We start from the raw sequence: 21,705 nt of genomic DNA, 5'->3' as shown, positions 1-21,705 counted from the left end.
GAGGCAACAAAGGTAAATTTCAACCCCTTGCAGGGCTCATTGTATCACCTCCTTGCAACAAAGGTAAATTTCACCCCTTCTAGTGTTCATTGTCTCCCCTCCAGGAAACAAAGGTAAATTTCAACCCTTTTCTGGGCTCATTGTCTCCCCTCCAGGCAACAAAAGTAAATTTCAACCTCTTCCAGTGTTCATTGTATCCACTCCAGGCAACAAAATTAAATTTTAACCTCTTCCAAGGCTCATTGTCTCCGCTAGAGGCAACAAAGGTAAATTTCAACCCTTTTCTTGGCTCATTGTCTCCTCTCCAGGCAACAAAAGTAAATTTCAACCTCTTCCAGTGCTCATTGTGTCCCCTCCAGGCAACAAAGTAAATTTCAACCTCTTCCAGTGCTCATTGTATCCCCTCCAGGCAACAAAAGTAAATTTTAACCTCTTCCAAGGCTCATTGTCTCCCCTCCAGGCAACAAAGGTAAATTTCAACTGCTTGCAGATCTCATTGTATCCGCTCTTTCAAAAATGGCAAATTTCAGCCATTCTAGGGTTCATTTTCTCCCCTCCAGGCAACAAAGGTAAATTTCAACCCCTTGCAGGGCTCATTGTATCCCCTCCTGGCAACAAAATTAAATTTTAACCTCTTCCAAGGCTCATTGTCTCCCCTAGAGGCAACAAAGGGTAAATTTCAACCCCTTGCAGGGCTCATTGTATCCCCTCTTTGCAACAAAGTTAAATTTCACCCCTTCAAGGTTCATTGTCTCCTCCCGGCCAAAAAAGGTAAATTTCAATCCCTTTCAGGGCTCATTGTCTCCCCTCCAGAGAACAAAATTAAATTTCAACCCTTGGATGTATGCTTGTATCCCTTCGCCTTTCATTTGTTTGCATGCAGCGTTCTCCAGTGGCAGTATCACATACTCATTGTTATTTTAATGTGACAGCTATGTATTTACTTTACATTGTGTTGTTGTTATATTTCTCTTAGGATAGTAACAAATCCTTTGCAACAGTTCTAGGAAACGTTTGAAATATTTATGTTGCAAATTAGAAGTAATACCTTCATTAAATGACATTTCACTTTCATTAATATGTATTTCGATCTCGACACCGAATTTTCCGTTCTCCTGTCCAGGCCTAGGCATAGGTGTTCTTTATTAGTGCCCTTCATCAACAACGTCTATTTATCACTAATCAGCATCGTCGCGATTAACAAGTCGTGGCAGAAAAGCAACGTAAAATAACAACAAAATATGATACTTCCAGTAATTATCGTTCAGTGAATCTCTGTAGCTTACCGTAGCAGGAGTCGCGGGTCCGAATCCCGGCCTGAGCATGGATGTTCTTAGTGAGTGTCCCTACATCAATTTCATCACATCATCACTCATCCTCATCTTCGCCAAAAGCAGGAGGAAAGTATAATAAACCCAATCCATCAATGAAGTCATATGAAATCAAATGCGTTCCTGTTGGGCGCAGGGCTCGTAGGACCCTTCACCATTGGGAAAAATACCGTTACCTTTGTAGTAGGTGATGGTGTCGAAGATCTGTACGAGCTCCGTGGGCCTGTTGATGGTGAGGGAGAGCGGGTGGGATGAGTTGAGGGCGTCCACGGCGAACACCTTGAGGAAGGCCCTCACGGGGTGCATCGTGAGGATGTCCCACTTCGGCTGGACCTGGCAACAAAAGAAAATTCTTTAGGATCAAAATAACCAATGTCAGCATGCCAAAACCACCCATACCACCTTGTAGTTCAATATCCATGACCAGCAACAGGGGCAATCAGAGCAATAATACTTACAACAGAGATAATTAAATGATTTCATCAACAAAGTAGCCCACTACTAATTATAGGAATACAATGGTAATATAGCGCGTTATTCCTGAAGGTATGGAGATTACTATGCTGAACCTCAGGCATTTCCATTGGTTACAATAGGCAGACAAAATATTGTAATCAAGTCAAACAAACGAAGAATTTTCCAGACGTGTTAGTTACTCACAATTCTGTTTTTATTCACAACTATGAAAAGTAACGTTTGCAACAAAAGTTTATTTTAATTTTTTAATTTCTGAAGATATATTATGGAACTGCTAACTAATTTAATATACTTTCTTCATAAAAACTCAGGCTTGGAAACATGATTCGAACGTGGATTTCTGGCATACCGTGTAATGGCTTCTCCAACTTTCGTCAATTAAATACAGATTGTAGGCAGATTCTGTCATTAATCAAAATTAACTTCTATAATATTGCCAGAGGAAGGTGTTCTTCTGTGTAATGCGTTGTCTAGAAAACAGAAGGGGGATGTTTCTAGAGATTGCATGTTACCTTGCCTGTTAAATTGTAACGTTTTTGTAATTATATTACGAACAATTTCTACGTAACAATTTCAATACAGATAATTTTGCTTTAGATTTGAGTAAATAGACATTGCATATCCAGAAGCTAGAATTGTGGTTATAATTCTAAAGGGTGTCACTAACAACATGTAACTATACTAGACGTAAATGCAAGTTAATTTAAACGGGGAGGAGCGTAACATAAATTAGATGTACGACGAGACGTGGTGTGGACAATGAAATACATGAAAAGTGTAAATCGCATTGGCTCTCTCAACTTTTGAGACACCCTGTAGCATTTACTCACGTGATCAACCCCTAGCACGGAGTAATAGATGGCGAACCCCTCGTTGAGCCAGATGTCCTTCCACCATTTGAGGGTGACCAGGTTCCCGAACCACTGGTGCGCCAACTCGTGGGCAGTGGTGCTGGACACCAGGTACTTGCTGGAGGCCGACGACACCCCGGGTTCGTGGAGCAGATAGTTCTCTCTGGAATAAAAGAGCGAAGGTATTGGTGCATCAAGATGATTCCAATAGAGATTGGAGACATGTGGTTCATTCGGGAATTCACAAGATGTTTGCATAACAGCGGTAGCCAAACGATACAATAGCAATAGCTGCAAATGCAATCGCATGTGGCAACAAATTTAATATCTGAGATGTTTTGATACAAATAATTTCCAGATATTTAAAATCCTTGTAGTTCCATTATCATGTTTGAGCATGCTTCTTTCCCTACTTGGGAACCACTTCAGAGATGAAGGGGCAGATCCATAGTTACGGGGGGCCAAGAGAGCGTTCGCCTATGGCACTATGCTAAAGAGGTTCCGGAACAAGTTAAAATAAGAAGTAGTAGTCAATATTAAACGTCTCAGCTTTTTATGAAAGTACAGAGAGTTTCAGTGGGATGTTCCACTTTTTAATTAGTTATAATCCTGCGTGGTAATGTGTAAAACGTAAGCGCGTTCACTTGGTGCGCAAGATAGATGGAGTTTACTGTAGATGATGGCAGATGGCGTTGGTTTGACCGTTTTAACGCGTTCTCTTGTTAACATGTCAATTTGTTTCACAGCACAGGCAGTAATATGCCATACACCGTGTGTTTATCACAAGAAATTACTAGTTTATCAATTCTGCTACTGCCACACAAAGGGCTTACAGACAGGAGTATAATTTTCATGATGGCGCCACAAGCCACACCTCCAACGAGTGCATGGCAAACATCGTGGACCGTTATCACATCTCGAAAGAACTGTGGCCCCCTAGGTCACCAGACTTATCGTCAGCAGATTGCTTGATATGGAGTTATCTCAAGGAGAGACACAATCTTCCAGAATCTCCTGGAAAACATCACTGCCGAAATTAGCAATGTCGATGCAGTCATGTTGAGGCGTGTTACAGACAGCATGGTGAAAGAGGTAAATGAATCCCTCCTACAACTTGGTTACGTTAATATTTTGTTATTCAGTCAAACTGTAGACCTATTTAAAAGTGGGACATCCCACTGAAAAAAATCTACAAAATATATTTTTTTGGGGTATTGAAATAGACCTGGAAATTTTCCTGTTCGCTTCGCTTGCAATACAGACTTTTGTCGAAGAGACACAGCAAGTTAAACTTTGTCCACAAGCTTACCACCCACTTACCCGAAGGACACGATCCCCCAGTTCTCCAAGGCGTCTGCCACGAAGGTCGGGAGGACCACAAAGTCCTGCTTGGGCATCGGGTCCTCCAGCTGCAGGAGGTCCCCGTAGAATCCCAGAATCCTGGGGGCGATGTCCGCCACGTACTCCGTCTGGTTGCTGACGTCACTCCTGGAGAAGATCCTGAAGGGCTTGCCACTGTTTTGCTCCGTCTCCCTGGCCTCGAAGTCGGAGATGAGGAAGGCGACGAGGTAGGAGGACATCGGAGGGGAGGCTTCGTAGTGGTCCCACACCCACCCCTCTCGGCTCTCCCTGCGGGAACAATGGATGCATTGTCACTGTTGTATTTGAACCTATCGGAAATGCCATCAAAGTGGAAAAATATATAGCTATGATCTATCAACTTAGAAATTCTAGTTTTGCCTCCAGTACCTAGAATTCTAAAAAAAAACTTCATTTTTGAAATCCTCTATCTGCTACAACGTCGGGTGCTAAGAAACTATCGTACTTCGACAAGTAATGTTCTTAGATAATATATATATATATATATATATATATATATATATATATATATATATATATATATATATATATATATATTGTTGTGATTGGCCCAGAATGTTCATTTGTATAATTTAATGTGTTATTAACTGTTTACTTTTGCAACACACCCAGGATGTACAACACTTTTTGTTGTTAATAATAACAAAATGTGTTAAATTTAAACGTATCCATGGAGCAAAGGGAGGCATTAGCCTCCCGTGCATGAAAAATAAGAATGAGTGACCCAAAATTTTATGCGATATCTAAAAGCTATCACAGTACATCTAAGTACTCATTATGTTCATTGGTGCCTCACCGATGGCGCAGTGGTAGCATCGTCGCCTTGTAATCAAGAGGTCCCGGGTTCGATACCCGGCGGAGGCACATATTTGTTCGGATCTCACTTTAAACTGTGGGTCCAGTCCCGATTAGCCTTACTGTGCATAAAGTAGACCAAATCAATCATTCTGTACATTGTACTTTTTACGTGAGTAGGTGAAATGGGCGACTCTGGCTGGGCCCTTTGACCTACTTTTCTCGCCTTAATGGATTTCTCTCGTAAGGCATGAGCAGTGTTGCCAACTCCTCACTCGAAAAATCACCAAGGTTTTTGTTTTTGGGTATAACCTAACCTACAATGAGAGAAAAATGGACAGAAAAAGCTCTGGCATCACTTTTTAAGCTATTTTTTATGCTAAACTCGTTTTTTGACCTACATTTGAAATGACTTACGACATTTTCCTATAAGGCTGCCTCCCTCTTACTGTAAGGCCCCCCCCTTTTTTTCCCCTCTCCTCCTTAGTGTAATCTACTACAACCTGCTAATAGGCTTCTGCTCTCAGCGTAATCCGTTTTACGGGCTAAACTAACCTACAATGAGAGAAAATTAGACAGAAAAAGCTCTGGCATCACTTTTTAAGCTATTTTTTATCCTATTTCAAATGTAGCTCTTATGCTACCTCACTTTTTGACCTACATTTGAAATGACTTACGACATTTTCCTATAAGGCTGCCTCCCTCTTACTGTAAGGCTGCCCTCAGTGTAATCTACTACAACCTGCTAATAGGCTTTTGCTCTCAGCGTAATCTGTTTTACGCACTAAACTAACCTACAATGAGAGAAAAAATGGAGAGAAGAAGCTCTGGCATCAGTTTTTAAGCTATTTTTTATCCTATTTCAAATGTAGCTCTTATGTTACCTCACTTTTTGACCTACATTTGAAATGACTTACGACATTTTCCTATAAGGCTGCCTCCCTCTTACTGTAAGGCCCCCCCCCTTTTTTTTCTCAGCGTAATCTACTACAACCTGCTAATAGGCTTTTGCTCTCAGCGTAATCTGTTTTACGGGCTAAACTAACCTACAATGAGAGAAAATTAGGCAGAAGAAAAGCTCTGGCATCAGTTTTTAAGCTATTTTTTTACCTCCTGTAAATTTTGCTAACATCGCCCTTTGGACCTACATTTGAAATGACTTACGACATTTTCCTATAAGGCTGTCTCCCTCTTACTGTAAACTCCCCCTCAGTGTAATCTACTACAACCTGCTAATAGGCTTCTGCTCTCAGCGTGATTTGTTTTACGGGCTAAACTAACCTACAATGAGAGAAAATTAGACAGAAGAAAAGCTCTGGCATCAGTTTTTAAGCTATTTTTTAGCTTCTGCAAATTTTGCTTATATGCTACCTCGCTTTTTTGACCTACATTAGAAATGACTTACGAAATTAAACAAAAATATGTTCACTCGAATATGGAGTAGGTTACGAGAATGAACAGGAAATTACATTGTGTTGGTTTCGAAATACCGTCCTCTTATCTCTAATGAAATTCTAAAGCCTTTTTATTACAATGAAATACCTGTAATGCGAATGGAATTTCTCTGCGCTATCAACATTGATGCAATAACAAAAATTCAATAATATGTAGACCTTGGGATGACGGAAAAATATATAGTAATGTCAGTTAACAGCATAGATACCAGTGATGCAAGTCCTCTTATCTCTAATGAAATTCTAAAGCTTTTTTATTACATTGAAATACCTGTAATGCGAAGGGGGATTTCGCGTGCTATCAACGTAGGCCTTGGGATGACGGAAGTATATATAGTGACGTCAGTTAGCAGCATAGATACCAGTGATACAATACGATACATTATTCAAAATGATGTGGCTGAAATGTAGGGGAAGAATCTTCTAGAGCATTTCTACAGTATTTTCCAAAAGTAAGTAACTTTGTTTCTTAGCTTGCATGAGTTGGCTTTGATTTATAAGTATGGCTTTGCTTTTGTGAGTTGATTTTTGAAACTACCCAAACAGATATAAGAGATTGTGGAAGGAAGGTATAACTTCTTGAAAACCAAATAGCTCTTATGTATTGTGGAAGAAAATATACTCACAAAACATGCAAAAAGAGAGAGAATATAGAAGATGTTTCATGTTTTTCTCTGTTTTTATATATTTGAAGTATGTATCTTGGTAGTTGGAATATTTTTTTTTGTTTCGTGTGCCGTTGTTGGTAGGTAGGAAATATGTGTGGGGGGGCATATTTAAAAAAAAATAAATGTGTTAAATTGTTAGAGGAAAGCAAGAAACAAAATAGAGGAGAGTTGCGTGTTTTTGATATCTAGTGGAAGTACTGATTGATTTGATGTTTTTAAGTTTATTTTATGCACAGTAAGACTAATCGGGACTGGACCTACAGTTTTAAGAACTACTTGTGTGGGTATCGAACTTTTGATTACAAGGCAACGATGTTATCGCTGCGCCATCGCAGAGGATAGTGGAAGTACTGATTGATTTGATGTTTTAAGTCCACTTTATGCACAGTAAGACTAATCGGGACTGGACCTACAGTTTTAAGAACTACTTGTGTGGGTATCGAACTTTTGATTACAAGGCAACGATGTTATCGCTGCGCTATCGCAGAGGCTAGTGGAAGTACTGATTGATTTGATGTTTTAAGTCCACTTTATGCACAGTAAGACTAATCGGGACTGGACCTACAGTTTTAAGAACTACTTGTGTGGGTATCGAACCCTTGATTACAAGGCAACGACGCTACCGCTGCGTCATCGCAAAGGCTAGTGGAAGTACATAGTTATTCGAATTTTATTTATTTAAAATATTTAGTTTTTATGCATGCTTATTGATATTAAACCTCAAATTAAATAAAATCTGACAACTATATCCAATTATACTTATGGCTACAGAACGAGCATTCGCAAAAAAGTGGTTTGAGATTTTTATTTACCACGTAAACAAAATGGCCGACATGCCAAATATAAACAGGCTATATAGATTTGAGAGAGAGAGATGGATAGGAAAAAAAGTTAATTAAAATTTAATTTCATGATTGTAACACACGAACTTAATGATTGATTTATTGATTTAGTTTATTTTACTTCGTGTTTTGTATCTTTTGGCTAATTTGCGAAGATTGGGGATGAGTGATGAAATGGATGAATAGATATTCACAAACAACCAAGCCCGACCGGGATTTGAACCGGGGACCCTTGGCGTCGCAGTGCGATGTGCTAACCACTCGGCCACAGGGTCGGGCAAACACGGACATACATAAAAATTAAATGTTTGGTGCTGATCACATCACATATTACCAACTATGTATTGGACTTCCCATATGCACAGATATGAATTTATTTTTGCTTGTTGTAGTGCAAATATGTCGTCTGGGGCCTCCTCCATGGTGCAGTGGTAGGTAGGTTTGTATTCAAGGGTTCGATACTCGCTGGAGGCACAAGTGGTTCTTGAAACTGTAGGTCTAGTCCCCGATTAGCCTTACTGCACATAAAGTGGACTTAAAAAAACACCAACTCAAATGTTGTCCGGTTCGGATGACCTAGACCTACAGTCTAAAATATCATGGTATTATTATTCCTGCAATTATTTGCAATCTTGGCCAGAGAGAAAGGAGGAGGAGAAAAAATAATATTTTGTTTCAATATCGAGCTTATATTTAAATTTATACATGTACGCATGCGTGCAGGGGGTAAATTTTATTTTTTGATCGGGTGGGTTGTAAGGTGAGTGAACATGTAGGAAAAGTACTGGTATATTAATTGATTGATTGATTTAATTTATTTTACTTCACGTTTTGTATCTTTTGGCTAATTTGCGAAGATTGGGGATGAGTGATGAAATGGATGAATAGATATTTACAAACAACCATGCTCGACCGGGATTCGAACCCGGGGACTCTTGGCGTCGCAGCGCGATGTGCTAACCACTCGGCCACAGGGTTGGGCAAGTACTGATATATACATAGATCAAAGTTACATGGTTCTAGGTCCCATAGGAGTCGAGAAAATCAACGTCTTGGAAAACGTCTTAAGACAAATATCTTAATCTTTAAGAAAGTCGACTTCCGGTCTGTCAAGATGTTACTTCCGGTCTGTCAAGAAAATTTTCTTAAGACAATTATCTTAAGACGTTTTCTAAGATGTTGATTTTCTCGGCTCCTAATTGAGCTAGGATGATGATTGTGGGTTTGTTGGATAGGTTTTGATGATAACTACTCAACTACAAGCAAGCGCTCCCCCCCTCTTTTTTTTTCCTCCCCCCCTCTCAATTTTGTTTAAAAAATTCGATTTGATCCTAAAAAACACTCTACATCCTATTAGAGTGCTTTGGATGTGTTTTAGATTAAAAAAAATTGTAATAAGTTTTAGAAAAACTATTTTTGCTCGATGAAGGCAATATATTTTAAAACTGCTCTGTGACCCTCTCGTTCTTCACGTCGTGGATGAAGGACTTCTCTGCGACCAGGATGACGCTGCACAGAGTATCGGCAGGCAGCGCGTCGTGGAACTCGCAGACGACCTTGATGTTGGTGCGATCGTTGACTACCACCTGCTTCCTTTTTGTGGTGTTGATGACGAACATCGGCCTGCGGATTTTGAATTCGCTGGGGGTGTAGTACATGTCGACGTTTCCCTCGGTCACGCGTTTGTAAGCCGTGTAAGCTTCGTAAAGTTTGAGGTAATCGTCTTTGGTTATGTCCAGGTTGTAATTTTCGCGCGGGAACACTTCGTTCCTGCCATTCTTTAGATAAACGTTCTTGATCTTGCAGTCGTCGAATTTACTGGAATCTTTTCCTGATTGTTATCGCGCCCGGTCTGAAAGAGCACCACGACGAAATCTGGCATGTCGAACTGTATGTTGTTGAACTGAGTCGTCACGTCGAATTCCATGTGACTTCCCGACGCCATCTTTTGCACGCACTGGTAACCGTGAAAGTGAATCGCCACCTGCGGACTTTTCAAGATCTCCGCTTTGTACTTGAGGGCGTAGTTTGTTTCGTATTCCACGATCGGCATTCTCAATTCCATGCTCCGGATGACGCACTTGGCTGCTTCGGGTAATGTGTTGGCTATCGGCGTACCGTCGGCGTTCAAGTTGGTGTATCGCATCAGTGCGTCGTTGTCGTTGGCCGCCCTTCGAAAGGTGACGCGCAGTCCTCCCTTCCACATGATCTCCTTGTAGTCGGAGAAGAATCCCGGCAGCAGACGCATGGGAAAGAGCACCGTGTGACTTCTCGTCGATATTTTGGTCCCCGCTTCGAATCCTCCCGCTTGATAGTATGCCGCATCCGTTTTGGATAATTTCAATGTTCCCACTGCCGTCGACGTGATGCCTGGATAATCTATTCTGTCGATGACGGTGTTGTGTTTCCTCACCTCCACCTGCGAGAACAGGTGAGGCACGAAGTTGTCCACGAGTTTCAAATTGGCATTGGGCGGAAACGCTTCTCCACTTTCCTTCTTCACCACGTCGAATTGAAGGTAGAGGTCTGCTCTGTGAGGATGAACGAACCCATCCCCTACGTCCACGTCGTATTCGATCTCCCTGTTCGCTTCGTTGAGATTGGCAAACGTGCGACGGTTGGGAGGGAAAGATTGCAATTCGTAACTTTCGATTTGCTCCATTTTTTTTTCACTATGTGTGTTATTTATTATACGTTGATCTCCACGATGGCAGTGGTCGTTGCACCTGCGAAATCCACCACCTCTCCTTTTTCGTTCGTCACCACCAACTCTATCTCGTCTATGCGGTTGCGACATACTGGAAAATAGATCGGCGAAGAAGGTGTGCAGACGATCGGTTCCATGAACTCGGAACTGGGTTTGAACGTGGCGATGATTCCCGTCTGCTTGTGACTTCCCAGTAATCCGTCCGAGGATTTCGTGATCATGCCTTCCGCCACGTTGCAGTGAACGTTCAGAGTTTCGATGGCTAGAAATTTAGGAATATTGACTGCCGTGTGCTTGATGCCAGCTTCGAGTTTGGTGTTGTTCTCGAAACCTAAAAGTTCTCCTATGGTGCCCAGGTCCACGGTCTCCGTCGCGGATAGGATTTCCACTCTGTGCGTGACCGAATTTTGAGAAAGGTACGTGCCTTTGGGTAACTGAGCTTGCAAAGTGGAAAGATTGTATTGACCTGGCGTGACGACGATGTGTTCGCTTCCGACGCTAATTTTGTTGTTGTGCTGCGTGACGTTAGGTATGAGGTACATGCTGTAGAATGCACGCAGAGCCACGGATTTAGGATAGACGATGTCGTCGTGCAGCGTGAGTTTCAAGATTGAAGATTCGCTCGTGAGATGGAACACGCCCATCGTGTTTAAGGTTCCACAATGCTTTCTGAAAATGTTCCACCGAGGGGTTATTTATTTTAGACATGTATGCGAGAATGGAAAGGCATAGGTGGCCGCAGTTAACATCGGTGAAACCCTGGATGCGTTTGTCATTGTAGTAGAGGTTGGCAACACTGAGATACTTCACCAATCTGGCAGGTGGTGTGCCACCGAACGAATCGAAAACAAATGCATTGTTATCGTTAATTTTGAGGTAGCATATCCAATGTGTACCAGGATTTTTGTAACTGTCCAGGTTGACCACGCCATACTCCTTTTTCTTCACAGCAGAGGGTAGAGAATCGGACATGAAAACACCCCTGAAGTTTCTTATTCCCAACAGTTCGATCAGAGATTCAATATCGAAGTTGGACAGGGCTTCTTCTTTTTTTTATATTTCTTCAAAGCATCGAGGTTGCTTTTTTGTTTTTTGGTTATACCTTTCCCCTTCTTCTCCATAGCCAGGTTGTGACGTTTTTGTTCTTCCAATTCTGCCTTGTTCTTCTTCGAGTCGATGACGGTTTTCGCAATGGCGGCGCTACCGCCGGCCAAACTTCCAACGGCCCCCAAAGCTGCCAGGATGGCTGGGATGCTGAATATGAAACCTCCGATTTTTTGTTGTTTCCGCGAACGCTGCAAGCGTCTCAATTGAGGTGTGCTGAGAAGTAATTTCATTCCGTGTCCTTTCGTCAAGCAAGAACGTTTCTTCTCGCGTTGTTTCTTGGTGAGTAACCCATCGAGGGCACTTAGATTTTTTAGATTGGAGTATGGTATCTGGTACACGACACCCTTGGGCTTCATGTTGATGCTTTATATGTTATCTTCACGGTATGTTATTTATATATAAATGTTCTGAGATTTTTTTTTTGTGTAATTTTTTTTACGGTATGTTATTTATATCTATGTATGTTCCGAGATTTTTTTTTTGTTCCGTGCAATTTCTTTTCAAGGATATACTCCGCGCAGCGTTGTTAAACAAATTCTATTACGTGCTTTGTTTTTTTACCAAGAAGTTCCTTTGTCCCCTTGTACACGATTCGAGTTTTGTTTTCGATTAAAATAGATAGCTTCTCGTCGGATAACATGTTAGCGTATCGATCCGGTAAAAATAGACTGTATTGTGCGTTGAGCAACAGACGCACCCTGGGACCATACTGGGTAGAAACAATTGAACCGGAAGTTATCGTGTAAGGTTTGTCGACTTCCAATTCCTGATTTTTACATACTCTACTGACAAATTTAGCATTTGTTTTAATGCTTGGAGGTCACTCATTTTTTCAGTCGTCATATTGAAGAGAAATTTTCAGTGTGTGTGTTAGAGAAATTTAATTTTTTTCACAATGTGTGTTATTTATATATACACTGAAGATTATTTTTTTCACGATGTGTGTTATTTTATATATATTTTTTTTTCACGAGATTTTTGTATCGAAGATTTTTTTTGTCTGTGTTAGAGGAAGAAAGTTTGTGCTTCGGAAAACGCGATGATGTGCGTGATGATATCTTCCGTCTCTTGTTTCGACTTATGCCAATCATCTGTGAATCGTCTTCTCCCCTGCCTCGCCTCGTGCAGTTCATCTAACCTATTGTTTAATTTTTCCCCTGTGGTCGAAAAAAAAGTGTCGAGATCGCCGCACCTCATGCCGCTAATTTCCCGAAGATAATCCTTGACAGCCATTTCACAAGGGATGCGAAATTCCGGCGTTGATCTCGCTATGATCAAAAGTTTTCTTATATCCTCACAATCTCCGTTTACTGCATGTTTGAATATTTTACACAGCAGTTCGTGTGGCAAGTCGGTTATACCAGACATGATGTTTTTTTTTTACCGTATGTTATTTATATACCCCACCCAAGTTTTTGTTTTGTGTTCATGGCTATGGTGGTGCCCAGTGCCGCAACTCTTTCTCCCAGCGATGCGTCTCTGCTGACGAATCTTTCGAAAGCCGCGTGCTCTAACTTTCTGTCTGCTTCGTGACGTGCATCCAGATCGGTGCGAGTGGTGTTGTAAGCGATGTCGTGATCTTTGCATGCGGCGTCCAACGGATTCACACCCTTGTCTCCTCTCTCCAATCTTTTCTCGAGTTTGGTACCCGGTCCGCAGTACTGGTAGCCAGGTAAATGCATCTCGAAAGGTAACTTGTTGATGATGTCGTTCACGAGTCCCTTTCCTTCGGCCACGTTCCAGAATCTCGGAGGCAGCGTGTTGATAATTTTGATGAGGTAACCTATGCCCTTGTCGTCGTTCACGATGAAGTTGGAAAGTTTGGCACTGATCATGTCCACGATGCCAACCTTCTCGTTGTAGAAATTACGATTGCCTGCATTCTCCTCTCCTGCAATAACCAACAATCGGTCTATGAGCTTGCGCACGTCGTCCACCCAAACGAATTCTTTGGGCAGGGTGTTGTAGAGTTTGACGCCGCTGCCTGTTTTGACCTGGTTCCATATCGGCTTGATGAGATTCCTGTACTTCTCGCCGCTGCTCGATTTCACCCTATTCTGCGAGGCGTCGTTGTTCTGGTACAAGGCATCCGTCATGATCAAAATTTCCTTGTAACTTTGGTAATCTTCGTCGGTGTAATCTTTCGGCTGCTTTTTGGCAACGAGTTCCCACAGTCCCACCGTACCCGGATACCTGTTCCAACTATCCTTCTCGCCTAAATTAACCTTAATGTCGTTGCCTTCGAAGGTGACTTTCGATTTCCCAATTTTCCAAACCACACCCTCGTTGGTTTCCATGCTCGGATACAATCCGAACACTTCATCCTTGTCGAACTTCCCTGTGCTCAGGTAGTCTCGTGCCAAAGGTCCCAACTCGATTTTATTCGAAGACGTGCTGCTTATGGCTTGACGTCGTGGCGGTACGTCCTTCAGTTCGAACGGCGTCGAAGGAATGCTCGAAATAGGCGTGGGTACGGTGTAACTTTTAGCTGCAAGTGGTACGAGTTCGTTGATCAAATTTTTATTTTGTTCCGTGACGCCTTTAATTTCTTTACCTAGATCGCTGATGGCGTCGATCACAGGTTGATCTTGACGTTTCTTCTCTTCGTAGAATCCGCGATTCTCGGATTTCCAACCTTTGAAGCGTTTCGCGAGGTAATCGCGAAGCTTGAGATTTTCGTCTTCGATTTTTCGTTTCGTCATAACGTTATTTATACACGTCGTTTCTTACAACGTTGCAACGTTTAGAAAGTCGTTGATTTTGTTTCTGTATTTTCCCTCGTTGGGTTTCCTCGTCATGTCGATCGTCGCGAATCCGAAATCGTCACTGTTCCAACAGTGGGAGCAGCAGCGTTCCGAAAATTGATTGTAGTTCATGTCTCCGCCTACGTAGTCATCGTACGCGTGCTTGAGGTTGGTGTGATCTTGACGAAACAAACATATGAAATTAGCATTGTCGCGTACTAACTGTTTTGGAATTTTGGAAAACGTTTGAGCTAGGAAGAAGCAATCCATTCCTTTGTGACGACCTTGCGTGAAAAAGTTGCGAATTTCATTTTGATTTTCCAGGATGACATCGTCGAACACAACGACTGAATTTTCACGACAATCATCGAGAGGTTTTATTTCCGAAGAGAACATTGCAATGTGCAGACCATCGTACAGTTTCATCAGTTGCTGGTATTTGGATTGCTCCAAACTTTTCGAGAACACGTACAGGTGCCTATTCTTCCAATCTAACCAATTCGGTGCGAGGAGAAAATTGTCCACGAGCAGTGTCGTTTTCCAACACCCCGAAGGACCTACGATCAGGCAGCGGATGCTGTCGGGGAGCAACTCGCCGTTCCTTTTCTTCTTTCGATTTTCCGAATCAGGTAGACGTTTCACGACATTCCACGCACTCATAGAATCACTTCGTTTGAATCGATCCAACTCGTGTCCGGAAGTCCCAGCCATTTCACCAAAAGTTTGTCGCCTCTCTTACGCAAAACTTTTTCGATAAGGTACGTGTCTGGGTATTTTGTTTTAGAGAGTTCCTCCTCGTAGAAGCGCCCCAATAAAATTTCACCGCCACTGTCCTTTATTATATACGTGTGACGGTTTCCGGGTAGAACTCGAACCACGGTAAAAAGTTCCGTGCTCCAGTTTCGTGTGAAACCCCTGTCGAACGTTCGCTTCAATTTACTGACCCTCACCTGGTCTCCAATTTTGTATTTAGGTTTTTTTGTCGTGGGAGTGTACTTTGGACAGTAAACTGTAGAAATTAAACGCTGCTCGTCGGACTTGGTAACGTCAGCTGGCTTCATGCCTATCGTTCTGTGTACCGTATTATTATAGGTATCGACGAGTTCAGGCAGAATGTCGACCCATTTGTAATTTCCCCGAAGCGTGAATCGTTTCCACATGTGTGTTTTCAAGGTTCGATTAAATCTTTCCACGATGCTGGCTTTGATGTGACTGAAGGTTGAATAATGTCGAATGTCATGTTTTTGAATAAACTTTTGGAATACGGCATTGTAAAATTCTTTACCGTTGTCTGTTTGCAAAAACCGTGGTCGTCTGTTGCTTTTGCGAAAAATTGTCTTGAATGCTTCCGTGATGCACGTTCCCGTTTTCGCCTTCAAAGGTAGAGCCCACGCGAACTTCGAAAACGTGTCTATGACGGTGAGGAGGTACTTGTTGCCCTTGTTCAATTTATGCACGTTTTTTTAGATTGCCGCTGCTCATCTCCACGAGGTCACTTTGCCAGAGGTCGTCGATGCCCTTGGTCACCACCGCCAAACGTTCGTAGTTGCGGCGTGCAGGTTTATGCAATTCTTGGACGATGGCTTGCCTAGACATTTTTTTAGAGATTACGTTTGAAGAGAAGCACCAGCGTGATGGGATTCAAAGAGGGTGGCACTTCGCTCGTGTTTTGAATGATCAGCTTATCGCCGGCACTCACGTCGAAAACGGTGAGATCTTCGTCTTCGTGTATTTCATATACGTTGCGCGTTTCGTTCCAACGTGCCAGAGGAATGTTTCCTGCTTTCTGGACACCACGATTCGATATCAAGGTCATGGTGGGAACGCTAGCTTTTCTGCCGTGAGACCAGTACGAAAATTCATTTATCTGAATCGTGCCATCGAGGAGAAACTTGTAGTACGGATGATAAGGATGCAACATGTACAGTTTGTTACCTTCGACGAACGTGGAGATTCTCTGTTGATTGGGTACGCTGTTGATTTCGATGGCTTGCAGAGAATGCAGTTTAGCGAATTTAGTATCGACGCTAACAAGGTTGCTGTGAAGCTGTCCCAGTGTATTTTGTACGGGCAACAAATATTCGACTATGGTATCCGTTACTGTAGAAAATGACGGTTTGATTTTCACTTCCACGTTCAACTGCTTGAAGTTTTCGTTGAGTTCTTGCAACTTGGTACCGAAAGAGGCCAGCGTCGATTCCTGCGTGGATTCCAGCACTCCAACTTGATCTCTGATGTTGACGACAATACTCTGAAGGTTCTCGACTTGATTCAATTTCGAACTTTTCTCGGTAAGATCGTTCACGATGCTTCGCATCTCGGTAAACTGCGTGTGAAGATCGGCGACGCTCTGCGAAGTGGGCAGCGTCGACACCAGCGAAGCAAGTTCGTCTCGAATCTGTTCCACGTTCGCCGTTTCCGTTTCCAGTCGTTTCAGCATTCGAGATATGTTCCTTTTCAAAGCGTGTAATTCTTTGGAGGTGGGGACATTGGCCACCCTACTCTCGAGATCGCTCAACGAACTTTTGATGTCGCTCGAATCGGATAGTGCCGTCACCGCCGTTTTCAATTTTTCCAAATCTTCGCTCGAAGGCACGCTCGTCCGTAACGATTCCAAGTCACCCTGTATGTTGTCGAGTACGTGATGAAAATGAGCAAGATTGGATTCGACGTTCAAATTTTCTAAATATTCGATCTTCTGCTGAACCGTGATTAACGTGTCCTGAATGCTCGTCAACGCGCTCGCTTCAGCGCGAATATTTTTAATTTCTTCGTTGATCAACTCCAGAGACGCCTGAAGCGTAGCGATGGTGGTTTGAATGTGTTCGAAATCTTGATAAGCCTCCAATTGAATTTTTATGTTCGCGACGCTTTTGCCGATGACCTGCAGTTCGTCTGACGATGGTAGGTTCGTCATTGTATCTTCCAAAGTCTGTAACTTGGATTTAATTTCTTCCAACGTGCTGGCGAATTCTTCTTGTAATTTGGAAACGACGACGTGCAAGCGTTCTACATCAATATCCTTCACGGCGGTTTGAAGTTCAGAGAAATTCTTTTCGATTGCAGAAGTTCGTTCTTCGATTTCGAGTTTCAATTTTTCCAAATCTTCATTTTTCGATTGAAATTGCTGTAATTTGGCCAAATCATTTTGAAGCGAATCCACGTTCAACTGTATATTTTGAACGCTGTCGTAAGAAGGTATGTCGACATAATTTTTTATGAGCGTTTTCAGTTCGGAATCGATTTTCAGACATTGCGTTTGGAGCGTAGCGATTTCCGACTCTAAACTTTTGTTTAAGGTCTCCTGCAAAGCGATCAAATCGCTCCTCAACTTTTTAATTCGGACGTCCAACATGAGAATCTCTTCTGCGTGGTCTACACGCTTAGTGTGGCCGAAAATGTCGTTAGGCATTTTTGGTTAATGGTTATTTATAATAGGATAGACAATACGTAATTCTACGAAGAGAGGAATGAGTTTATCGTAATCTCCTAGGAGTTGAACGTAAAGATAATCTCCTGCAGAAACATCATACGTAATGTTAGAAAGCATCTTGTCGTGCTTGATTCGAAAAATATTCTTGCCGGTAGATATTTTGATTTCGCCTACGTTTTCCGGATTCACGGTGATTTGAAGTTTCCCACCGATCGGAATTTCGTAAAAATGTAAATTGTTGTTGAAGACGTAAAACATCTTGCCCACATCATCATCCAATTTCGTCCAAATACTGTTGAGATGAACAATCAGTAGACCATTGAGTTTAGTTAACATGGAAGGTAAATCTGTCGTCGTGCGGTGTACAGTCTCCATGTTGGTTTGCTTTCGGAAACCAAAAAGATTCATGCCGGTTATTTAAGAAAAAATTGAGAACATATCTAATATAAACAACACCACAAATAGTAACTTCATCTATGGTAGATCATTTATGGTTTTGGGGTCTAATATAAATAACACCACAAATAGTAACTTCATCCGTGGTAGATTATTTATGCTTGGGGGTCTAATATAAATAACACCACAAATAGTAACTTCATCTATGGTAGATCATTTATGGTTTTTGGGGTCTAATATAAATAACACCACAAAAAAAAAATGTGTGCAATTTAGTAACTTCATTTTTTTTCTTAGCAAAAGAATGGAGAAGAAGGAAGCAAAACGCGCATGTGACGACTGTGGGAAATATATATCCATCTCTCACTTGGGTAGACATCGGAAGAATGTGCATGGGGAAGGATCAAGTAAGAGAGAGCTCGATGATGGCGATCAAGCGCCACGAAAGAAGCAGAAGAGTGCCGGCGAAAGTATTCGAAATATTTTAACCAAGGAGACTTTCCAATCTGAAGAAACAACTGATCTAAACATCTTTTTTCACTCGGTCAAAAGCAAGTTAATTTCGTCTATCACCGAAGCTTTGTTGCAATGCTCGTTGAAAATCCACCTCATCGTTTCCGTTATTTACGAAAACGTGAAAAAAGAGCGAGAAACTTTCCATCATTACACTGGTGTAAAGAGTCTCCACGTCGCCAACGTCGATGAGGTGGATGCCATTTGCAACCAGATGTTTGACGCTTTGTTGAACAAGCACGAGACTTTCGAACAACGTGGATCGGGTTGGACACTTTGCGGTTTGCCTCACACTTTAACTTTGAAGGTGGCACGATACAACCCGATGGGAGCATCCAGCTACATCAAATTGCCCCTGAAAATAGCCAGTAAGAAAGCAATCATCAACATTCAAAATGAGGATAACAGATGCTTTTTGTGGTGCATCATTGCCGATCATCACCCAGCCAATAATGACAAACATTGTTTATACCACTACAACAAGCCAGAATATCTCTCAGAATTTGAAAAACCTATGGCTGGTATTAATTACCCTGTAAATCTGCGAGACATTAGTAAATTTGAGGCACAGTACAAGACAGATAAAAACGAAAGTATAGCAGTACACATCTTCGGATTAGACAAAAAAAACAACACCATCTACGTTCTCAGACATAGCAACATTAAAAGTAATCGTGTCATCAGATTACTCCTGATCGAAAATAATGATAATTATCATTATTGTCTAATTCAGAATCTTCCAAAATTAATAAGAAGTCAAATTACCAAACATCAACATAAAATTCAAGTATGCGACAGATGCCTGAGTATATTCTACGGTCGAGGAAAAAAGAATGCTGATGAAGAACTCCAAGGTCATCATGAAATGTGTAGTAAACATCCGGCTGCGGTTATCAAAATGCCTTCTCGAGACATGAAATTTTCCAACTACAAGGCGCTACTTTGGCATCCCGTGGTGATATGCGCCGACTTTGAAAGTTTCCAACTTCCACTCGCCATCTGCGAACCGAATCCCAGCATATCGAGCACCACCGAAATTCTACATCACGAAGCCTGCGCTTTTGGATTGATGGTCAACAACACAGACAATGTTATTTTACATCGTGGCAATGATGCTCCACAAAAATTCGTTCAAACCTTGAAACAGATGGCCATACAATTCGCTCCTCTACTAAGAGAAGACAAACCAATGGAGCCTCTTACCCAGGAAGAGATGGAAGCATACAACCTTGCCTCTCAGTGTGATGCGTGCGAATGTAACTTCACCCTCGAAAATGTCAAAGTTCGCCACCATAACCATCACACGGGAAAATATGTGGCCCCCCTGTGTAACGACTGTAATATACAAATCAAAAAACCGAATTTTATTCCTGTTTTCATTCACAATTTGGAGGGCTACGACGCCAAAATCTTCATAAAGGAGATGGGATGCGACGCTCAACCCATTAGCGTCATAGCTCGCACCAACGAGAAATTCATTTCATTCAGCAAGATGGTGGACGTTGGAAATGGCAATCACATAGAAATTCGCTTCTTGGACTCCTACAACTTTCTGTCTTCGAGTTTGGCGACACTTGTGTCTCAACTTATCGACAATGATTTGGTTGCCACCAGGAAATGTTTCGGCGACCAACATTTAGCACTGTTGAGACGCAAGGGTGTTTACCCCTACGAATACATGACAGATGCTTCCAAATTCTTAGAAACATCGTTACCACCGAGAGAAGCATTCTACAGTCGTCTTAGCGACACCTGTTGTACCGAAGAGGACTACCATCATGCTCAGCTCGTCTGGTCTACATTCTCTTGTCAAACTATGGCCGACTATCACGATCTGTATCTGAAACTGGATGTTACGCTATTGAGCGACCGTTTTCATCTCCATCGCTCGAGAGGAATGGCAGCATATGGTTTGGACCCCGCTTTCAGCTACACCACACCGGGTTATTCTTGGCAGGCGATGTTAAAATCCACGAAGGTGAAGATAAAACTCATCAAGGACGTCAATCAACTTTTGTTTGTCGAAGAGGCAAAACGTGGTGGAATCGTCCAGTGTCCCCTTCGATACGTCAAAGCCAACAATCCATATGTTGCCGATTTCGATGCAGGGAAACCGAGAAACTTCTTGGCATACTGGGACATGAACAACCTGTATGGTTATGCCATGTCCGAGCCTCTGCCCATCGGAGAATACGAATGGATGAGCGAGCAGGAACTTCAAGATTGTTTAGAATGGAGCAAAGATCATGAAAATGGATGTTTCCTGAAAGTAGATTTGGAATATCCTGCATCGCTTCATCAAGAACACCATGGATTTGCGATGGCACCTGTAATGGAAACGGCTCCGGAGAAGAAGCTGATGCTCACCTTCAAGAGCAAAGAGAATTACGTGGTGCATTATCGTCTCCTACAATTCTACCTCCAGCATGGATTGGTTTTGAAGCGAGTGCACTCGGGATTGAAGTTTAAACAGACCAGGTGGCTAGCACCCTATATCGACGGCAACACTCAACGTCGAGCATCAGCTTCTTCTTCCGCAGACAAAGACCTATACAAATTGATGAACAATAGTATCTACGGCAAGAGCATGGAAGATGCCAGGAAAAGAAGAAATATCAACTTGGTCTCCGACCCGAAGAAAATAAACAAGCACGTCGCTCAGCCCTCGTACAAGAACTTCACAATACTAAGCGACACGTTGGTATTGATCGAACGTGCTCTCAGGAACATAACATTCGACACACCAATCGCCGTGGGAGTCGCGATCCTCGAGTTGTCGAAGCTGGCCATGTACAAGTTTCACTACGACGTCATGAAACCACACTATGGAGAGGCGATCGAGGTGGCATACACAGACACGGACAGCTTCGTGTACAACATCCGCACCGATGATCTATACAATGATCTCAAAAGCATGAGCCAACATTTCGATTTCTCCAATTATCCGAAAGATCACGCTCTCTTCGACGACAGCCAGAAAATGACGATCGGGAAGATGAAGGATGAA

General features: G+C 42.2%; 1 protein-coding gene across 1 annotated transcript in view; it reads right to left on the bottom strand.

The window, feature by feature from the left end:
• The window catches only part of LOC145999769 (aminopeptidase N-like), a 137,450-nt gene that overhangs the window by 79,602 nt on the left and 36,143 nt on the right, over positions 1 to 21,705 (bottom strand). The window contains exons 5-7 of the mRNA XM_083137064.1: positions 3,980 to 4,288; positions 2,639 to 2,822; positions 1,508 to 1,664 (exon numbers count right to left, since the gene is read on the bottom strand). Of these exons, the coding sequence (XP_082993190.1) occupies positions 1,508 to 1,664; positions 2,639 to 2,822; positions 3,980 to 4,288 (650 nt within the window). The remainder of the gene's footprint in view (positions 1 to 1,507; positions 1,665 to 2,638; positions 2,823 to 3,979; positions 4,289 to 21,705) is intronic.

This window comes from Lepisma saccharinum, chromosome 15 (genome assembly GCF_977018435.1).
Source record: "Lepisma saccharinum chromosome 15, izLepSacc3.1, whole genome shotgun sequence".
Taxonomy (NCBI): Eukaryota; Metazoa; Arthropoda; class Insecta; order Zygentoma; family Lepismatidae; genus Lepisma; species Lepisma saccharinum.
This window is presented reverse-complemented; position numbering and strand designations above follow the sequence as displayed.